The sequence below is a fragment of the Drosophila yakuba genome, chromosome 3R (assembly GCF_016746365.2).
Source record: "Drosophila yakuba strain Tai18E2 chromosome 3R, Prin_Dyak_Tai18E2_2.1, whole genome shotgun sequence".
In the NCBI taxonomy this organism is placed as follows: domain Eukaryota; kingdom Metazoa; phylum Arthropoda; class Insecta; order Diptera; family Drosophilidae; genus Drosophila; species Drosophila yakuba.
The window spans coordinates 17,640,999-17,661,388 of NC_052530.2; the positions used below are offsets into that span (position 1 = coordinate 17,640,999).

General features: G+C 40.4%; 3 protein-coding genes across 8 annotated transcripts in view; 2 read left to right on the forward strand and 1 right to left on the reverse strand.

Moving 5' to 3' along the window:
- LOC6537274 (nucleoprotein TPR) overlaps positions 1–11,049 on the reverse strand; it is a 55,501-nt gene extending 44,452 nt beyond the window's left edge. For 3 of the 6 annotated variants that reach the window (XM_015192759.3, XM_039376815.2, XM_002097796.4), the window contains exon 1: positions 10,048–11,049. In XM_015192759.3, the coding sequence (XP_015048245.1) occupies positions 10,048–10,494 (447 nt within the window). In that variant the 5' untranslated portion in view covers positions 10,495–11,049. Of the gene's footprint in view, positions 1–1,631; positions 2,442–10,047 lie in introns of those variants that run through there. The other 3 variants (XM_039376814.2, XM_039376812.2, XM_039376813.2) reach the window with 3 other exon arrangements.
- Positions 4,752–6,044, forward strand: LOC6537275 (regucalcin). The gene is made up of 3 exons (XM_015192765.2): positions 4,752–4,839; positions 4,995–5,713; positions 5,790–6,044. The coding sequence occupies exons 2-3, from the start codon at positions 4,995–4,997 to the stop codon at positions 5,980–5,982; spliced, it is 912 nt and encodes a 303-aa protein (XP_015048251.1). The 5' UTR covers positions 4,752–4,839; the 3' UTR covers positions 5,983–6,044.
- Positions 11,050–11,400: 351 nt separating the features above from the next.
- Positions 11,401–20,342, forward strand: LOC6537276 (ubiquitin-conjugating enzyme E2-17 kDa). The gene is made up of 6 exons (XM_002097798.4): positions 11,401–11,643; positions 11,713–12,256; positions 15,250–15,313; positions 18,420–18,451; positions 18,965–19,148; positions 19,221–20,342. The coding sequence occupies exons 2-6, from the start codon at positions 12,233–12,235 to the stop codon at positions 19,358–19,360; spliced, it is 444 nt and encodes a 147-aa protein (XP_002097834.1). The 5' UTR covers positions 11,401–11,643; positions 11,713–12,232; the 3' UTR covers positions 19,361–20,342.
- Positions 20,343–20,390: the final 48 nt, after the last annotated feature.

Consider the following 20,390-nt stretch of genomic DNA (forward strand, 5'->3'; position numbering starts at 1 on the left):
AAAGTGAAGGGTTATACATAGCAAAAGCTCAGTTTTGAAAATAAGTTCAGATACATTTAAGAAGTTTTTACCAATATTGTGGGAAATATCGAAAGTTATTGCAATGAGAAAACGTTTCCAGTTAGCTTTGCTCTCCATTTTGCACTGCTCTTTTTAAATTTCCAGATAAAGCAATTATCAACGAAAAGAAAACAAAAGTCAAAGCGGAACTGGAAAAATAAAACAGTGAAATAGAAAGGCAACCAATTGGTTTGAGAACTTAATTAACCAACGTTTGGCAGCGACAAGTTACGTTTTGAGTTTTTGTGTTTTAATTTAGCTGGAAATATGAAATATTCAAAGCTTTGGCGACAAATTTCACCGAACAAAAAAGCGGAAAAAGGCCGAATCAAACAATAACATAAAAAGGGTACAAAACGCAGCCAAAACAATTAAAAATGCCAACGAAGCCGCGCAAAAGTCAAACAAAGAGGGCAAAGCACACACACACGTAGTTTCATAGATATAAAGTGAGTTGTATACAATAATAATTGCTATATAGCGAACCGACTTGGCCGGGGAAGTTAAACCAAAAAAAAAATATATAAAAAAAGCCCGCATGGAAATGCCACAAGTTGAGTAACATGGTATATAAAACAAGCAGAGGGGTGTGCTTTCAACCGAGTCAAGACCGTGCATAATCAATCCGAAATGAATGACACAAGTGACTCGAACAGAACCCGGCTAAAGTAATAGCAGACTCTTACGATCTGTAAACGAAATTCTAGCTGTGGGCTTGCATACAAATTACCGTCTAGTAACAATTAAAAGTTAACCACTAGTTAGTTATATTCTTAATTAACAAGATAAACACAGTGAGAAGCGAGGAGCGGCGCTGTCTTGGTCATTTGGAAGCTTGTTATGCAATTAGCTAAGTAAATGCACAAGGTTACAAGGGGGGAAAGCAGTAAAATGCATTGCAAAAAACATACATTTATATATAATATTTACATAGTATGCAGGCAGGGATTGGGGTGGCATGGGATCAGTAAATAATTCGCATTGGGCAAGGTTATGACGGGAATGCGGGTGCATTAGAGGTGGTTGAACTCAAGCCTTCATCAGAGAAACATTACTTAACATTATTAAACACAATGAAATAACAAGCAATGAGTAGTTGCGAATGCAGTAATACGAATATATCAATTGCTGAGTCATATACTTCCTTAAATAATTTATATGTTTTTCCTTCATTTTAATATTTATATTAAAAGCTGAATGTTGGTTTTTTGTTAATTTTTTGTAATATTAAACTAGTATTGTATTGGAATACTTTTTGTTTCGTACAGAATTTTAGTTAAAATGTAGGAGTAGTTTTTAAAAATATTTGCTACAATTCGTAGTAGCAAACCATTGAAAGCTAACCTCAAGTCATCTGTTTTTTTGGGTGAAAACCCCTTCTCCACTTGATTTATTTTAGAATCATGTGAAGGAAATACCACAACATTAAAATCAATCGGTTATAAAATCTGTTCAAAGCGATTTCGACTTCCGCTAGAGGCTTGAGTAAGCCGATGTGGAAGACATTCAATTTATCAAGGCGCATTTGGGTTATACGAACTACATATGTAAGTAGGATTGAAGATACGCACCATTTATCTAGTTAAATCTCATTTAAAACGGGTCTCAGTTAGAATGTTGAAGTCGCTATGCAGCATGCCTGTTGGTCGGTTGTCCGAAAATGAAAATTGATTAATCCAAATGAATGAGCTGCGATGTCTAAGTGGGTTTATTTCGGTTTCATTTACTGATATTTTCGACTGTGGAATCATTTAATTTCTCTGATACGGTCACAAGTCACTTTTCATTTTCTTTTCTTTTTTATTTTTTTTTTGCCAACACACGGAGATAAATATTTTTCGATTTTGCTACGGGGGCTTTTGGGTTGTTGCGTTTAAAATTTCACTTTTAGTGCCGGGGTTTCGTAATACCTGGGCGTCAGAAACTAGATATCATTTATTGATTTATTTAGTATGCAAAATGAGAGATATGCGATCTCGTGGGTTTGGTTTATTTTTTCGTAGTGCGAGCCGCTTAAATTATACCGAACCGAAAATGTAGAACGCGATCGAAGCGCGTCTTCGCAGCACACAATTGCAATTCACAGACACTTAAGCACACTCGGCTGGAGAATAAAGGTTGTGCAGTGATTCAGCTGCCCGAGATCAGATGACGCAGTCTCTGCTCTTTGTTTGGGGCCCTTGAACACTAGGTTTGTTGTTGCTGCATTTGGTTATGTATATATATTTGCTTACAAAATATTGAGACACGTGCGTGCGCTAGGCAAAAGAATATACGTGTATCTTGCAGATACAATTTCAGTACCAGAGATACGAGGAAAAAAATAATTCCAACAAAGCGTTATCGCGTTGTACGCGGCTCTGCAATTGTTAAACAACTAAAGGAAAATAAAGCCAGCGCGAGTCCAACCCAACAGCTGCGAGCAGTTTGTTGAGTTTCGCTGAATGCGATACATTTACGGAGAGAGAAAAGATACATTTACGGGCAGCGAATCGCCGAGCGAGAGAGCGGAAATCGAGTGAAACTGGCTAGCGGCTAACTGCTAGCCCTCGCAGCTGCTAGCTCTTGAGCTCTTGACTGGCATGAGTCATGTGAGCGCTGAGTAGGAGCCAGTACAAAACTGGGTCTTTTATGGATTTACAGCTAGCTTTTTATTCCAATTTAAATTTTTAAATAGAAAATTTTCATATTTTAATAAAATTGTTTACTTTTGCTAGGGGTATATGGCAAAATCCAAACCTTTTCCTGTTTTATTATAATATTGAGTGAGTAATTCGTATTCAGCCAGCTGAATAAAGAGCAGCCGGAAATTCAGAGTGAGCCAAACTCAAAGAGAAAGTGTTTTCGAGCACCTAAGAGCATTGTTATGTATCAATACAAAACCTGCATCTGCTGCATCATCTTCGGCTTTTATTTTTGAGGATCCTATCAACGCAAAGGTTGTTTGTCTTCTAGACACACGCCTTGTTTTCATTTGTTTACGCACTGTATTTGTTGTTAGGTGCGTTTAATTTCTAGGTAAACAATCGCCACTTAGGGCGCCCGCTTAGATGTAATCAATTACAGATAATTAAGACAGAACTCCACGAGCACTCCGGAGCACAAAAGAAATAAAGAAATCAAAAGAATGCAAGCGTGGAAAGTGTGGCAAAGGGTAATGCACTGGGCCAAAGACACATAGCAGACATCAGCCACATCGGACAGCAGCAACAGCAAGTCAGAACCGACAACGAACGTTGCGACTATAAGATACCTATGCCTTAATTTAAAAAGAACTTTGCTTCCGCCAAAAATCAAAAAATTTAATAGTCAATAAATAAAAAAGTACACTGCTTATTTTTTATTATATATACTATAGATCTCATTGTTTATTTCTAACTTGAAGTCTCTGCACGATTATAGTATACCCCACAAACTACGAACAGCGGGTATAACAGCAGATCAACTCATTAGTTTTTATTATGGCTGTTGCCATTGGTGTTGATGTTGCCCAGCCATATGAAGGAGAGAAAAAGCCGCCATGGACAAGTACAGCAGAAGACCAAAGCGGGGAGACAACGCTCGAGTGACCCACTGTCCAAGTGGACGGCCTTTCTTATCTGACTCCACCTCCCTGCTTAATTACCCGCCAAGGAGTCGGGACAGAGGCGCAGTTGGCACAGTTGGCAAACTAATATCATACCATGTAGTAGGTTTGTTTAAGAGACTCCACTCCACTGCACTCCACTCCACTCCACTTCGTTGGGGTGCTAGTGGGACACGTGAAGGGCACAACACACCAAGACCAAGTTGCCATGGAACCACGGCTAAAGGTTTAATCAATGACCCGCTCGCTTGCTCGCGCTCTCAAAAGAAAAACAACTCGAGTTTGAGTTGCTTATTTATGGAAATTGATAAGACAAATCGTATGGTTTTACGACCTTTCATTTCCATACACTTTATGCGCCTTGTCATGGCTACCAAAATGAAATATGAAAGCAAACCTAGCCTTAATTATATCTACAAGCATGTATCATTTTATGAAAAGGGACAACAGCTTGACTTTGTATGTTTGATAAATTCTTTAAAATGTGTGTGGAGATTGCAAATGGGGTTATTTTTCTGTAAGCAATTTGAGGACATGATAAGACAACACATATTTGATAATCATTTCGATTTGTAAGATCAGGAGTGTGGATGATTGCACACTTTTTCTTTAATAGTTTTGAATAAATAATGCAATTTCGATTCGTTAGGTAAAGTATCAGAATCTCTATAGAATTTTCGAGTCGCTGAAAATGTGCACCATCGTAGACAAGGTTTTTAAACCGATAATTTAATTTTGGAGTTTTCCTGTGTTGTTTTAACACGATGATAACAGTTGTGTTCAAATTTGAATTATTGCTTATCAATTTGAAATATATAGGTTTAACAATCTCTATAAAAACATCTTAACTAAACGTTTTTCAGTTTCTCTTTAAAAGTTATGAATACAAAATTAATAAATAATGTTTGCTGCCGATTCGTTAAGTAAATTATCAGCTCTCTCTATAGCTTATTCAAGTGTCGCTGAAAATGTGCACCATCATAGATTAGGGTTTCTACCTCAATAATTAATTTAGCCTGTGTTTTTCTGTGTTGGTGTCATAATTTGATAACAGTTGTGTACAAACTTAAATAATTGCTTATCAATTTGCCATGTGTAGGTCTGGAAACCTCTATAAAAACACTTTAACTAACCGGATTCAATTCAGTTTGCGAACGTTAGCTGACCGAGAAGTATTCAACGGTTTCCAAAAGGTGAGAAAAAAAGAGAGTGTTACTTGTTCATGCTCAATTATATTTATATATGGAAAATTAATTTCTATATAATACGTTGCCGTCATTGTCATTTAATCGGAAATTTCGAACTGAGCGAACATGAAAACCCGTAATAATAATATTCCACATTTCAGATGTCGTACAAGGTTGAAGCTCTTCCCGATTCCTACGCCGCCCTTGGCGAGGGACCCCACTGGGATGTGGATCGCCAGAGTCTGTACTACGTGGACCTCGAATCGGCCGGCATTAATCGCTACGATTTCAAGCAGAACAAGGTGTACAAGTCGAAAATCGAGGGCGAGGAGTTTGCCTCCTTCATTCTGCCGGTTGAGAACAAGCCACAGGAGTTTGCCGTAGGATGCGGTCGTCGCACGGTCATCGTCCAGTGGGATGGAGTCTCCGCCGTGGCCAAGGTCACTCGCACCCTGTTTGAGGTGGAACCGGACCGGAAGGACAACCGCATTAATGATGCCAAAACTGATCCCAATGGTCGTTTTTACGGTGGCACCATGGCCACCAGTGGCGACATCTTCACCCAATGGAACGGTGATCTCTACAGCTGGCAGGCCGGTGGACAGCCCAAGTCCATCCGGGAGAAGGTGGGCATCTCCAATGGCCTGGCCTGGGATGTCAAGGCCAAGAAGTTCTACTTCATCGACACCAACAACCACGAGGTGTTGGCCTATGACTATAATCAGAGCACTGGCGCCGTGAGCAACCCCAAGGTCGTCTTCGATCTGAGGAAAATCCGCCCCGAAGGACCATTGTTCCCTGACGGCATGACCGTAGATACCGAGGGCAATATCTACGTGGCCACCTTCAACGGTGGAACCGTCTTCAAGGTGAATCCAAGGTGAGTTTATCGTCCTTCATTCGAATTCAATATTATATGTTATAATCTTATCAAATAAATAATCTTTTTAATGCAGCACCGGTAAAATCCTGCTGGAGATCAAAATTCCAACCAAACAAATCACCTCGGTGGCGTTTGGAGGTCCCAACTTGGATATTTTGTATGTGACAACCGCCAACAAATTCGACCAGCCGAAACCAGCTGGCACCACCTACCAGGTCACTGGGCTCAATGCCAGGGGTTACGCCGGCGTTAGTTTGAAGATCTAGATTGTAGAGTACTTGTATAATAGCATTTAATTAAATAACCAAACGTTTGCTTGTTCACTAAAGTTGGTAATTCCTTATTTTTCCCATTTACTATCTAATCTATCCAATCTAAAAACAAGGGAGAACTCTATGGACGAGTTCCTTGACTATCAGATACCCATTACTCAGCTGGTGGGAGTGCGAACGAGAAAGGTAAACAATCTTCTTGTCATATCGATAAAAATTGGCAAAAGAATAAAAAAAATTTTAAAAATCAACAAAATTTCAATAATGTGGGCATGGAGGTTATGGGCGGCTTGTGGGCGTTAGAGAATTTTGATCATAATTTTTTTGTTAGCATATCAAACATACTTTATATGCTTGGGCGTTAGAGTGGGCGTGGCAACATGAATCGAAAAACTTGCGCTGCGTCTATGTCTCTGGAGTCTGTGTGCTCAACCTTCTAGCTTTAGTAGTTCCTGAGATATCAGCGTTCATACGGACGGACAGACAGAGGGACAGACGGACGGACAGACGGACAGACAGACAGACAGACCGACGGACAGACGGACATGGCCAAATCGACTCGGCTATTGATCCTGATCAAGAATATTTATACTTTATATGGTCGGAAACGCTTCCTTCTGCCTGTTACATACTTTTCAACGAATCTAGTACCCGTTTACTCGAATACTAAGGGGTATAATCATTTTGGAACATGACATTTCATGACATCTCAGACTTTTGATTATAAGAACCATGCAAATAGAAAAAAAAAAAGAACTTTGACCTTAAGGGATGCGAATCAAGCCCCTGGTTCCATGCAAGATAAGTGAGAACCACTCCACAAAATCAATGGATTTGTTGTGAAATTGATATATAGTAGTATAGAGTGCTACGCCCTTGGTTTTATTTTTGTAGGGCAAACGGTTTAGATTAGAAGGGAATTGGAATGGTTTTTTTGAAGTACCAGGGAGATACTACTACTTAATTGGGCAAACAGATACCAGCTGATACGTCAAATTGTTTAGGGGCTCGTACTTATTTGATAGTATTTGTTGTAAGTTTCTGTCTGTGGAAGATTTTGACAATTTTAATCTAATCTCTATGAAATGGCAAATCATGTGTTTGTGTATAATACACAACGATTTTCATTGCAACTTTTTTGTGCGTATTCACTTGCAATATATCTATTTTTAGTCGCAATGGATATTTGGTCATTTTATCTTATCGCTTTTTCCATTTTCAAGATAGCCAAATCACCCGTAATTATAAGTTAAACGAGCTTCAGGCGGAAACTCTACGATAACTATGATTGATAAAATAAAACAAAACTAACAATTGGCTTACAAAATCAAACCATTTCAAATAAGTAGCAATAAATCGATGCAGATACATATCGCCTCAATGGAAAAAGGGCACAATATTGATTGTAAGTGAAATGTAAACGGGGGCTAGAAAAAGTTGTGGGAAACGAGGAGGTCTCCAGGGTGCCAAGGCAATCAAAAACATATTTCTAAAGAAATGGAAGCGAAGGGCGAGGGAGATGAGAGATCGTTTCGACAATTGTTTGCGCTGCACCCAAAACAACTGTCCCACAATATATGGGTAATAAAAGATACATTTATTCAGATACGGATACTGTATCCATATGCGCATTGTTTGACAACACGAGAATGCCACACAGACCGATACAGATCCAGATACCGAGCACATATGGCAGCAATAAACATGAAGACAGACAAGAGATGGGGCTGAAAAATGAAAACTGGGGACCGGGTACTGGAACCTGCCACTTAAACCGCAATCAGAAACAAAATTGATTTAAATTTGAAAATGTAAACAACACCCAACAAGGAGGACTGATCTAACAGCAAAGCAGCGTAATTGTATTATAACAACAGAGGCTGAAACTTTCGGTTCATGACCGACAGTGGCCACAGTGGCATTGGTAAATAAATGGATATTTAAGGCATTATTTACACTTTTTGGGCCACCTTGGAAAAAAAGATTAAATATTGACACATTGAACACAAAAGGTGCCTGTTTCTCAAGCTTTAAATAACATAATTGAAGGGAATAAGAGAGTTCTTATTAATTTATTACAACCTGTTTAAATTCTTATTCTTTGACGTGTTCTAGCACTAACTATTTGATAAGACTCTAGGCTCCATCTACCTTATCAATCAGAGTGTATAGAAAGCTGCCACAGAGTGGCATGTTCCACTGTGCCAGGAAAATATCGCCCACAAACATTCCTATCACACCGAATGGGGCATATCATATGCGATGGTGCCACACCCACTGGGCACTTTTCTGGGAAACCCACGTGTGAGAGCGCAGTAAACCAGTGGAAAGTGTCAAACGATCTGATCATCAAATTTGAAAAGAAAGCATGAGAAATACGTAAGGGAAATATTTAAAATGCAGATTGCATCTCAATTTGATTGAATAATAAAAATAATATTGAACGTTGGTAATAAAAAAGGTTTACAACTTATTGCAACTTTATGTAAATTTAATGTTTTGACCAGGTTTTACGGTCTAAAAGGCAATAAATACGAGGCATTACACAATTGCCTCATGTTTCTATTATTATTCTTTAAACATACATATATTATTCTCGTAGAAAAAATTAAATTAAAATAGATTATTTTTATTCGAATTGTATTATTATTGTATTAGAATCTATTTGTTTTTTTCCAACAGGAAATTACCTTTAACTCCCATCATGTTTTAAGGAAATGAACAATAGGATGCCTCTGACCATTCCTACCGACTTTTCCAGACCGTAAAAATGTGTGTAGCATCGGGAAAAACCGAAGCTGGGCAAAAATACTGGCAAACATTTGTTGTTTCGGGAGCTTTGTTGTCTGCGTTTGCCGTACGTTAATGAAGCTTATGAGCAGCAGCGCACAAGTCGCAACTCACTGAACTGCAACAAAAACAACAAGCACAGTGAAGCACAAGTGAAGCGTTGCAGTGCGCGACAGAGAGGGCAGACTGTATGGTTGGCATGCGAGGGAGCGAGAGAGGAAGGGCGGGAGGCAGGTTGGGAGAGAACGAACCGCAAGCGGGCGGCAACAAAAGGAGAGCGCTTCGCCAGTCAATGGCTGCACCTGTACCCACCTGCCCATACCGCCCATCCCCCCCTGCCCCTCCTCTCCTCGTCCCCTTCGCCCACCAAAATGAGACAAAGCACAGTTACGCTCGGCTTTGGCGGTTGGCGGTTGGCTCATTAATGTCTGACACGTTTGAGCGATCACCGCACTGCAGAAACTCGAAAAAAGGCACTGATATGAAAATATACAAAAAACACAGCCCCAAATAAACGCAGTGTAAACAGTTTTTAAAGCCGCTCGTGATTAACATTAAAAACGCATTTCCAATGGAGATCTGATTCTGCATGCACCGGTTTCCGAGAGGAACTGATAGGCGGACTGCGGTAGCCAAGCAGAAAGTTTATAAATATAGTACAGTAGTAAGCGGCTATAAGAGCAAAAAAGTGCCATGCCAAGATTACATCTTGCCTGAAGCCATGTCTATATGAATATAAGCTACTCATCAGGCAAAGAAAGTATATTTGTTTTGAGATAAACTTATTTACAATTTAATTCAAATACCATAATTGAATTCATAATCGGAATCAAGAACCCATTTTGGTATATCCAAAGAAACGATATAGATTTATGCAGCGCTGTTCTTTATAGGCCGAGCTTACTGTAACAACAATGAATTGGGCGGGAATTACATATTCAGATATGACACGACCCAAGTTGCAAGTGCAGCGGAAGTGATCCATTACGCAAGTTCAGAGCGGAAAGAGCGGGTGCAAGTGAAAGGTGGAAAACGAGTAACAAAACCCATGGGGGTTTTATTATAATTACAATTCTGGCATGCAAAATTGATCCCCTGAATTTTAAACTATCTGTTTTAAGCAGAACTTTATTATTTTTGTTGGCTCTGTTGGTTTTGGTAGCTCGAACTTTATACTTTTTTGTTTGATTAACAATTAAAATCGTTGAGATTCCTATTTCTCCTATAATTATTTTAAAGTTTATCTAGATTTCTGAACAACAAACTCACCTTGTGGCAAAAAGCGGCTGCCTCCTTGGCCACGCCTACTCCGTCCGCTGAGTGGGCGTGCGTTGAGGGCGAGGTCGCGTAGACGAAGAGCGGTAGCGAGCTAAAGTTCCGTTTGTCCTGAAAGCGGCGGCTGAAGAATAACGGCTTGTGGCATCCCGCTGCAGCGGATAATATGTTTATTGTTGCTGTTGTTGTTGCTGCGGCTGCTGTTTTCGTGACACTAGATGTGGATGCAACTGCTGCTGCGGCTGCTGCCGGTGCTTCTTCTTCTTGTCTGTGCGTATTTACTGTTCTTGTTGTTGTTGTGGCTGCTGCAGTTGTTGTGTTTGCTGTTGTTGTATTTGCTGGGGTCGCCATTGGCGTATCGCAATTTTCTCGTATTATCGCCGCTTCTTCCTCTTCGCTGCAAGTTGTTGTTGTCTGTGTTTGGGTTTTTGTTGTTGGCATGACTACAACTACAGCTACTATAAATCGAATATAAATATATCGACGGAGGCGTGGGCGGTGCTGTGGGCGTGTCCCTGCAGCTGCTGGCGTCCCTTGTTGTTGGTCTTGTTGTTGTTATTACTTAGGGCCTTGGCATTATCCTCCTCCATCTTTTTCGCTGGTCAAAAGTCAGCGAAGTTCACCGCTTGCCAAAAATAAGTGATTACCACTTGCACATCGGTTTCTTCATTTTCTCTTGTTCTTCAAGTGCAAAAATAAAGTACAAATTCTTTGACCATACAAAAGTGTGAGTTCTGTGTAAAAATGCACAAAAAAATACGCACGAAGCCGATTGCGGGGGTGGGAGCGAGATGGCGATACACGAACGAGTCCAAAGGGCCGCCAAACTAGGATAAACACGCCAACAAACCAAACGAAACACTTGCACAACCGTAATTCGGCCCAGATCCAAACAAAAGAAACCCTAATAATAAGTAAATTACTTAATTAAGAAGCACTTTTGTTTAAAATATTTTGCAGACAGTGGTAGTTAGAGCTGGAACAACAAATCGATGTTTATTCGATACTATCGGTGTATCGCGAAAGTTGACTGCACCGATTACTTCCTGATACCATCGATTGTTTTAACTGTTCACACTATTCTTGGCTGTTTACACATCCGGTAGCGCCAATTGGATATGTGAAAAAATGAGGAGATAAATTAAATTACCCAGTTAAATTTACAGCTCTTATAGAAAACGTTAGTTTAAGATCTATGTATTCATTACAGGATAATTAAATCAAAATCAACTAACGCATTGCAGTCAAATATCGATGGCGCAACGGGTAATATCGATAAGTAGCCAGTATTGGCAAGTCGGCCTTGCCAGTCCAGCGCTCTGGCGTAAATTTAAATTTCAAATTAACGCCCTGTCAATTATGCAACCCAGTAGCTAGTCGGAAATATTTCAATAGCCCGGATCACCTACAGATCAAAATTGCTCAGTGAAAACATTCCGGCAGCCTGCAACACGTTGTGTGTTAACAAATTTACAAAAAAAAAATTGCAAGCTTTTGGGCGCACGCACCACCGATAAAAAGGTACTTTGAAAAAACAAAACACCACCTCGCTGCCGGTAAAGCTACCTCTTCGGGCAATCACGACCTAAAGTGAGTATGACATGAGTTTTCCATTGACAATCAAATTGTAATTAACTAATTCACCCCTCACCGACAAAGGCGTTGCCACCCAATCGATCTGGCCACCCCGAGCGAAAAGGTCATATAGCTGGACTGCTTTGCTGGACTGCCGTTTCGCAACACTACCACCCGACACGCACACCATTCGTCTCACTCGGTCGCACGCTTCGGCAACACAATAGTGCTTCGTAGCGGTGTCAGCTCTTGTACGGTCGTCTCTCTCGCACAAACGGTCGAAAGGCCCCGCATTGATTGTGAAAAAATAATCATCGCCGTAGTCTTCGTCGGGTCGCCGTTTTTACTCGCAGTGCGCTGGTGCTGCTTTATTTCGTGACAAGGGACATACAACCGAGAGAGCCATATTTAAGCATCAAAGTTCTAAAGGCGCAACGCAGCTTTGTGTTTCGTTTTTCGTTCAATTCTAAGCAGGAGGATTATATATTGAATAAAAACCCAATTCTGTGCGAAGAACAAAAGAAATACGCGAGACACCAACACCAGCAAACAACCAACCAAACACACACACACACAACCCAGAAAATCAAATTTCAATCAGAAAATGGCGTTAAAAAGAATCAATAAGGTATGTGAAAAAAGGAAAAACTCGAAAAACTATGCAAATCGGACTAAAAAAAAGAACAGAACACTTGGCAATACATCAATTTGAAAGTAGGCAAAAATGTGAACAGACATCAATTTTCAACGGGAGAAAAATTTTATGCAAGAAATGTGAAACGTAGGTAGTACCCGACAAAGAGAAAGAAGAAGCGGGTGGAAAGAAGCGTGCAAGAGGGAAGGGAGAAATTGAGCTGTGGAGTTACCATTACCATTTAATTAATAAGTTAGTAATTAGGAGCAGATTAGAAGTTTTGAGGGTGGTGAAAAAGGGATGTGTGCGTGTGGTGGGCAAGGCAACGTGTGGTGCAGTCATCGTTTCCGTTACTTCTGCGAGAGTGTGTGTGTGTGTGCGATGCGTGTGCGTGAAAGTGCAATGCAAATGTGCATTGTTTGTGTGCGTGAGTGTGCGTGTGTGCCGGGCACCTGGATGCATTTACATTAATGCAACTATACGGCGGAGTTTTCGCAGCTCTACGGGCGCTGTTACCCAATACACGCTGTACACGGCACTCGCACACACACTCACTCTCGCCACAGACACACACACACAAACGCACACTCTGCCAGCGCCGCAGAAAGATCCAGCAAAAAATAAAACAGAGCAAAAGCAAGAAGCGTATAAAATTAACCTAACCCTACTTTTTGCGCTGATAATTCAGAAATGGTGCTGCCCCCAAGTATATATATTTTTGTATATGTATTAAGGTAGAGTGGTTCTAGCGTGCGTGCTTCGATAATTATTTTTAAAGTGCCTGCGCGTCGTTTGTCCTTGTCCAGTAAATGCCTTTTTACCCCCCAAAATTTGATTGGGAAAAAACATGTTCAAGGCCCTGACAACCCGCTATTTTTCCCAAGTCATCCCAGCCTTCCTCAAAAGCATTAGTAATATCTTGAAGTTGTGGAAATGTTACTTGGCAAATTGGGATTTTTTTTACGTTTGCAGCCGGTTATCATAGTCATACCCCACACGCACACACACCAACGCGCTCGCAAATACAAAGTCTCGCCATCACTTGGCTATGGCCATTGCATGCCATCTCGCTCTGGCCTTGGCGCACTCCCTTTGCCCGCGACAGCTGAGGCCTCTCTCGGTCTCGCTCGCGCAATGGGGCAGAGCCAAAGAGAGCGCAAGTGTGTTAGTGCTAGCAGGGCTTAGTGTTGCAAAACACCGTCAGCCCAAAGGGGCCCCCCAAATAATTAGTTATAAATTATAATTAAGCATAATTTACATACAAAATGAGCAGTGAATGCGGAATTTGTTCATTATCTATGCGTGTGTGCGAGCGTGAGAATATCGTTGGTGTGTGTATGTGTTCGAGCGTGTGGGGCGAGGGGTCTGCTGACTGTCTCGACAAAAGCAGCGCTGCCTGCGTCGGCGTCATGGCCATTGAGTTTTCCTCATTTTTCGTAGTTTTCTTTCCATTATAACATTTTAATGCCTGCCTAAATGAAAACGAAATGGCAAGCGGGAAACCGGAAATAAAAGTATACTTTGTAGTAAACTCTTAAAATTCCTCACGCCCCCCTTTTTGTGGTCAATTCTTCAAAGGTCTTTTTTTCTCTAGATGGCCCCATTTGCCAAAAAAGAGAGTTAAAGAGCGAGAGAGAACAGTCAGCTTAAACGCAGATCGTAGTTCACTTGAACGTACACTGAACGAAATGATTGCACTCATCCTTACTGAATCATTTTATATATAATCACATTATGGTAATAATCCTAATAACAAATGAAAGACTTTAAATAGCTGCAGCTTTTGTGTGTATGGCCAGTACATCTGGTCCAATATTGATCTTAATATCGAAATTTCTTGCTGTGCACAAGTGTGTGTGTTTGTTTTTTACTTTTATTTGTTTCGTCTGATATGAGTCATAAGCGGCTCCAACTCCAACCGAAAAAAGAAATGTAACAATTTCTTGTAATTTATTTTTGCTCAACAGGTACAATTCCCGAAATGAGTAAGTGAGATGGGGCAAAGAAACACGGTGTTTTTCGCGACGGCTATTTTTGTTGTGTTCCACTCTGATTTTGGGGTGCCGTTACAAACACACGCACACACACCCAGAAGCTCAGTCTTCTCGCTCTCCTTCATTCTCCCTCCTCCTGCTGCTCCTCCCCACACTTCTTCACTGAGTCGCGCTCTTCTTTCGCAGCTCATCTTCATTATTCTTTTTATATGTATATTCTTGGGTTTTTTTTTTTTTTGCCGGTTTACCTTACACCTTGTTCTCTCTCCCCTTTTGGTAGCAGTGTGTATGTGTGTGCGTGTGGGGCAGCTGTGATAAGTGATGAAGAGCCAAAGAGGCAGAGAGAGAGAGGGAGGGGAGTCGCTCAGCTGTGTGCGTGCGAGTGCAACAGGGACGGAGCGAATGGGCGGGGGGTGGGGCAGAAGGAGACAGCGCCATTTGTGGTCCGGGCCAACGAACTTGATTTTTCACGTCTCTCCCTCTCGCTCGCACTCGCTTCGAACGAAACTCGCATAAAAATGTTTATTTTGTATCCCCACAATTCTGTTTTTAAATTCTGCATTTAAAATTTACATCATTTGCATGTCAACCACACACCATGTACGCACACCCGGAAAACCGCGGCACATAAAGCAGCATCATAGACCAAAACAAAAGAACCGACTACCGGAAAACATAAGCGGATAGCCATGAAATGCACTTTTGACTATTTTCCATTTCGAGAACTCTTTCGGTGTAACGAAACCTACTAATTAGAAAATTTGGTTGGGATCAGCAAGGAAATTCTTATATAAGGTCTGATTAGAAATTAGGTATACTATTTAAAAACTGGTTCTTTTTCATAGCTAAAGATCAAAAAACTTGCCAATGTTCTGTATTTTCTGAAGTGATGTATTAAGCGTTCTAACAAGCCAGTCACAGATCATCAGATCTTAAAAACTTTTATTTAAGCTTATATTTAACGACTAATCTGAAAATGTATTTGTTCCACAGGAACTGCAAGATCTGGGCAGAGATCCACCTGCACAATGTTCAGCCGGTCCAGTTGGAGATGATTGTAAGTATGGTTGATGTTATTCAACATCTCGTTGATTTGCAGTGAGTCAGTGGTATTATGTTGGGAAGTTCGAAGCCAAGCTTTGATTTCACCACATCGTGTGGGAGCCGAGACCTAAAAAGTATGCGAAATATTTCCGAGTTGTCAAGTCTTGAGTCATATCTTGTATGTAGAATGCATAGGAATAGGAACTATATAGATCGTGGATATACATACATAGCATTTTTTAGGCATATTTTACATATGTATATACTGGGAAACAATATCTAGTGAGTTTCCGTCTCGGAATTGCTAATGAAAAGTGCAAATATTGTCGATTGACCATCACCACGTCATAGATTTCGATCGTGACTAGGCATATAACGCACAAAATTTGTTCACTGTTTGTTTGCCTATTTGCGGTTACTTTTGGTTTGGACTTTGCTAATTTGGGATTCTTTTGCGCCAAGTTTGGATTTGGTTCTTTATTTCACGATAGCGACGGCCTCCAAACAGCTGATCGCCATGACTTGGTTCTTGTTTTTGCGCTGTCTTAAACTCGATTTGAAAACTCACAAAAACTCATGCAATTAGCCAACAAATTCACGCTGCTTTTGGATCGGATTCGGTTACGTTATGGCACGTAGAGCTGTACTGCATACAGACAACCGTTACTGAAAAGCCCCCCTCTCCCCCAAAGAGGAAGGGGTGAGAGGTGGGGGCCGTATGGGGGTCACTCTCCAATGACGTCACTAAAAAGTGAAATCGCAAATTATATAGCCGTGCTGCCGACGATTTCGGTCAAAAACACAGGCGTACTTTGTGAGAAACGAGATTTTAGAAAGAAAGAGGTCAACTAAACTAGCTAACATCATCCTGCAAAAAGCTAAAGAATTTAATAAAGTAGTAAATAAATTATATTAATAGCTGAAAAACTTTATAAAAAGTTTCCTGTGAATGCTTTACAGCACTTTTATATATTCAAATTACGGAAGCTCAAAACTTCGCATAGTTCACTTTTATGCAAATGAAAACATTAATTAGAATTGGCGAAATATTGAAGAATATTATATTTCCTAGCACTTTCGTTAACAATTGCAGTTTCTCTGCTCGTAAGAAAATCGAACTCATTCAAGTTCCCATGAAACAGAGTAAATAATAATGATAATTGTCATCGTTTGCTGATAATGGCGGACAGCGAGGCGATTTCACTCGATTTCTATTAACAGCACTTAAACGTCCATATTATATACAATTAAAAGTATGTCTGTATATAAGCGTAATTATTTCTACGTACATATATTAAGGAACAAAGTTAATTATTTCCGCAGTTCTTATCACTCTGCTTGTATTATCATTTTGCTTTTTGCAAACCCTGCCTTCAATTTCCCAGGAACTGGGGTAAAAGAAGGGCACTGCAGCTGAGGGCGGGGCTTATTTTGGTTTTTTGGGTGTTGGTTGGGTGGCGAATTTTCACTCGAGTGCATGAAAACTTCCCCCTGCATTTTCTGCTCAGTGTGGGGCTATCTATTCACTTGTGTGTCCATGTGTGTGTGTGTGGAATTAATCCACTGAAATTGTAGTTCGACAAAAGAAGCCTTATGATTTAATCAGGTATTTAAAACTCGGCGTTGATTGAATGCTTTTGAGCTAAGCTACCATGGTCGGATTAGAAAACTTGGCAAATCAGCATGCCAATTAATCAACTTTTACAATACATTGTAATTTTTTTTCGAAATATGCATTGCTTTTATTCATATTATCTTGTTGCATATAATGACTTGACTCAACCTGGGTTTTTATTGCCTAGCGATGCTCGGAAATGATGGATTGTTTCCTAAGTGGTATTAATCAACATGGCTGCAGCTATGCGATTACTTTCGTCTCAGTTATGGCAAACACAATACCACCGAGTACCGACGCATTTTCCTGGCCCAAACTCCATTCTGCAGATGGACAAATGAGCATTTCGTGTAATTATGGTCAAGGCGGCAGCAGCAGCTGGTTACCGAGGGCCCAGTTCCCAGTTCGCCGTTCTCCGTTCACAGTTCTCAGCCAAAACAGAGAGGGTTTCCCAGTCGCATTCGATTCGTTCCCCAGAACGACATTGACGGCATGGCCAGTAGCGCTGTTTTGGCCATGATTCTGAGCCAACTGCCACACGTTTCGTGCTCTGCTCTCTCACAGAGTACAAGGGTATATATATGCGATGTTGTGCAGGGTAAAAGGATATATCGACTTCGTGGCCATGTATGCCAATAATAATCAAGGTTAGCTTAGCATGAATTCAGTTTAGAATGTGCAGTATCCTGATTTCCGCCATTTACAATATGAGCATTTAGAGCACTATCTAAGTTGTAAATAGATATGCATTTCCTAGCAGAGCTGCATAAACTTCCTCTGTGTATTATAGAGCCTGGCTGGTTACAGGGTATCTCGGCATAGGTATACTCCCCATAAGTATTTGGTTTTTGTTTCAGGGGGGAGAGCATTCGGTGCTGTTTCTGCTGCTGACGCTGTGCTGCCAATTGTCGGTGCCAAGGCTCTTTGGCTGGCATTGTTTGTGTTTGTTCTTTTGTGGGGGAATCGCTAAAGAGCGTGGCCATGAGCAAGGAAGTGGTGGGGTGGTGGGCGGCACTGAGAGAGAGGTGCACTTATTTAGACGAGAGCGAGTTTGCTGCATTGCTTTGCTGCACATACACTGGGGCCTAAACAGGGCGAACCTCGGCAGGGGGAAATGAATCGCACTTCTAGGAGATTACATTTCGGGGCGGTTATTGAAACTTTATTTTATTAACGCAGTAATTCACTAAAACAGTTCCTAAGTATGAACTCATTTCTTGAACAGTACTTTAGCGAGGAATATACGCTTCAATTTTGAGCGAGGTGCAAATTCAAGGCTTTTAAGATATTAAGATATTAAGATTCTGCATCCCATTATCAAATGCAAATATTTAAGATCTGCTCCCCGTACTCACAATAATTCCCCTTCAGGACTCAATGCAAATCAAAGCAAACAAAGAGCGTTTACTGCAGTGCACTTTTTGTTTGCTCTGTAGGGTTCTTTAACATTATCTAAACTACGTTTTAACCAGTGTTTAATTTATTTATCACTTTTTCCTTACAGTATTTCACTGGCAAGCTACAATAATGGGCCCGGTAAGAGGATTTTGAAATCACACGGAGAAATCGAGCAGGATCTTTATCTTTGCTTAATTTGTATCCTGAAATACTTTGTATTGGTTTATTTTCGGTTTGATTAGGGATTGTTTACTGTTCGAAATAGCAGATTGTTAATTCATTAATTTAAATTAGAATGCAGTTATGAAATAATACTTTGTTTGTATTAAAAAAAGCCAATACGTCATTTGATAAGAAAGATGCTTTAGAATGATTGGACGTATTGGAAAAGCGCTTTTGTAATCATACATGTATAATTCACAATCGCTTATAGAAGAATGCATTAAACTTGTTATAAACATTGTAGCCGGCGTCTAAAGCTCGCAATATTTACTTTAGAACTAAATGGTTTTATTTTAAACCATGATTATAACTTCATTTTTCAAGAGAGCGCAATCTAAGATTTGACCTCTAAATAAACCAAACAAAAGGATATATGTGTAGTGAGCTAGTCAGCTTTTACTAATAGCCTTTATTCACATTTTCTTACAGCCGGACAGCCCTTATCAAGGAGGTGTATTCTTCTTAACTATACATTTTCCAACAGACTATCCCTTTAAACCACCCAAAGTGGCTTTTACAACGCGCATATACCATCCAAACATTAACAGCAATGGATCGATTTGTCTCGATATATTAAGATCTCAGTGGTCGCCAGCATTAACTATTTCAAAAGGTGAGTCCATTTGAAACTTTGATTTTAAAACTTTGAAACGACGAAGCTAATATGTGCCCTCTTCTCTTTCAGTCTTATTATCAATTTGCTCTCTACTCTGTGATCCCAATCCAGACGATCCCCTTGTTCCAGAGATTGCCAGAATATATAAAACCGATCGGGAAAAATACAATGAGCTGGCACGAGAGTGGACTAGAAAGTATGCTATGTGATGCGTTCCAGATTGCAGCAGTCCAACAGAATCAGCAAATTCAACATCAACAACAGCAGCAGTAAAAGCAGATGCAACAACAACAGTAAAAGCAACAGCAAAAGCAACAAAGATAACATCAACAGTTTACAATAGTCAGAATCAGAAGAGGAGGAGCTGCAGCCGCGTCATTGTTACTGGCAATGGCCGCCGTGCGGTTGTCCACAACAATAGCCACAATATCAGCAGGAACTGCGGCCACAGCAGCATCAACCACAACAACACCAACACTCGCCACAGCAACATCAGCAGCAACATCGGCAGCAGCAGCAACAAGATCATCAGCTGCCGCAGTCATCTTCGCCGTTGCAGCCGCTGCTACCGCCTTCGCAGCGGCATTAGCATTAGGAGCAGCAAATTTGGCGGCGGTACCAAGAGCAACAGCGGCGGCAAACGCCAGCGGACCGGAGTCCTTGGAGCCGCAGCCGCAGCAGCAACAGCAGCAGCATCAGCAGCAACATCAGCCGCAGCAGCAGTGGCAGCTGGAGCAGCAACTGGCGGATTGGTGGCGAACTGGGAATAAGTGTGTGTTTGACCGAACAGAAACAGAACAGCATAAACGGAAATAATTTAATAATAATTACTGAAAAATTATGTAAGCATTAAACATTAAAAGCTAGACAGCTACCAACAACAGCATCAACATAATAAGTTTAAATACAAAGAAAAAAAAACTACAAATAAAAATCAGCTGGAAAAATTATTATTATTATATTATATTTAAAGAACCGGAAAAATAAAAATTGCAAAAATTCAATTTAACATCAAGCGTGTAGAAAGGTACTGCCTGCTTTAAGCCACATTTCGCTTTTGATCAATTAAATTGTTTGTAATCACTTAAGGTTTGGCAAATATAGGGTTTATTGCATGTGCTGCCCAAATTGTTTAACAATTGCTTCATTTTGTATAAAACATTATTTAAATAGAAATCTTGCTGTCTTAAATATATGTTAATTTTTGTAATGCCTCAAGAAAGCTTGTTAAAATGTTCA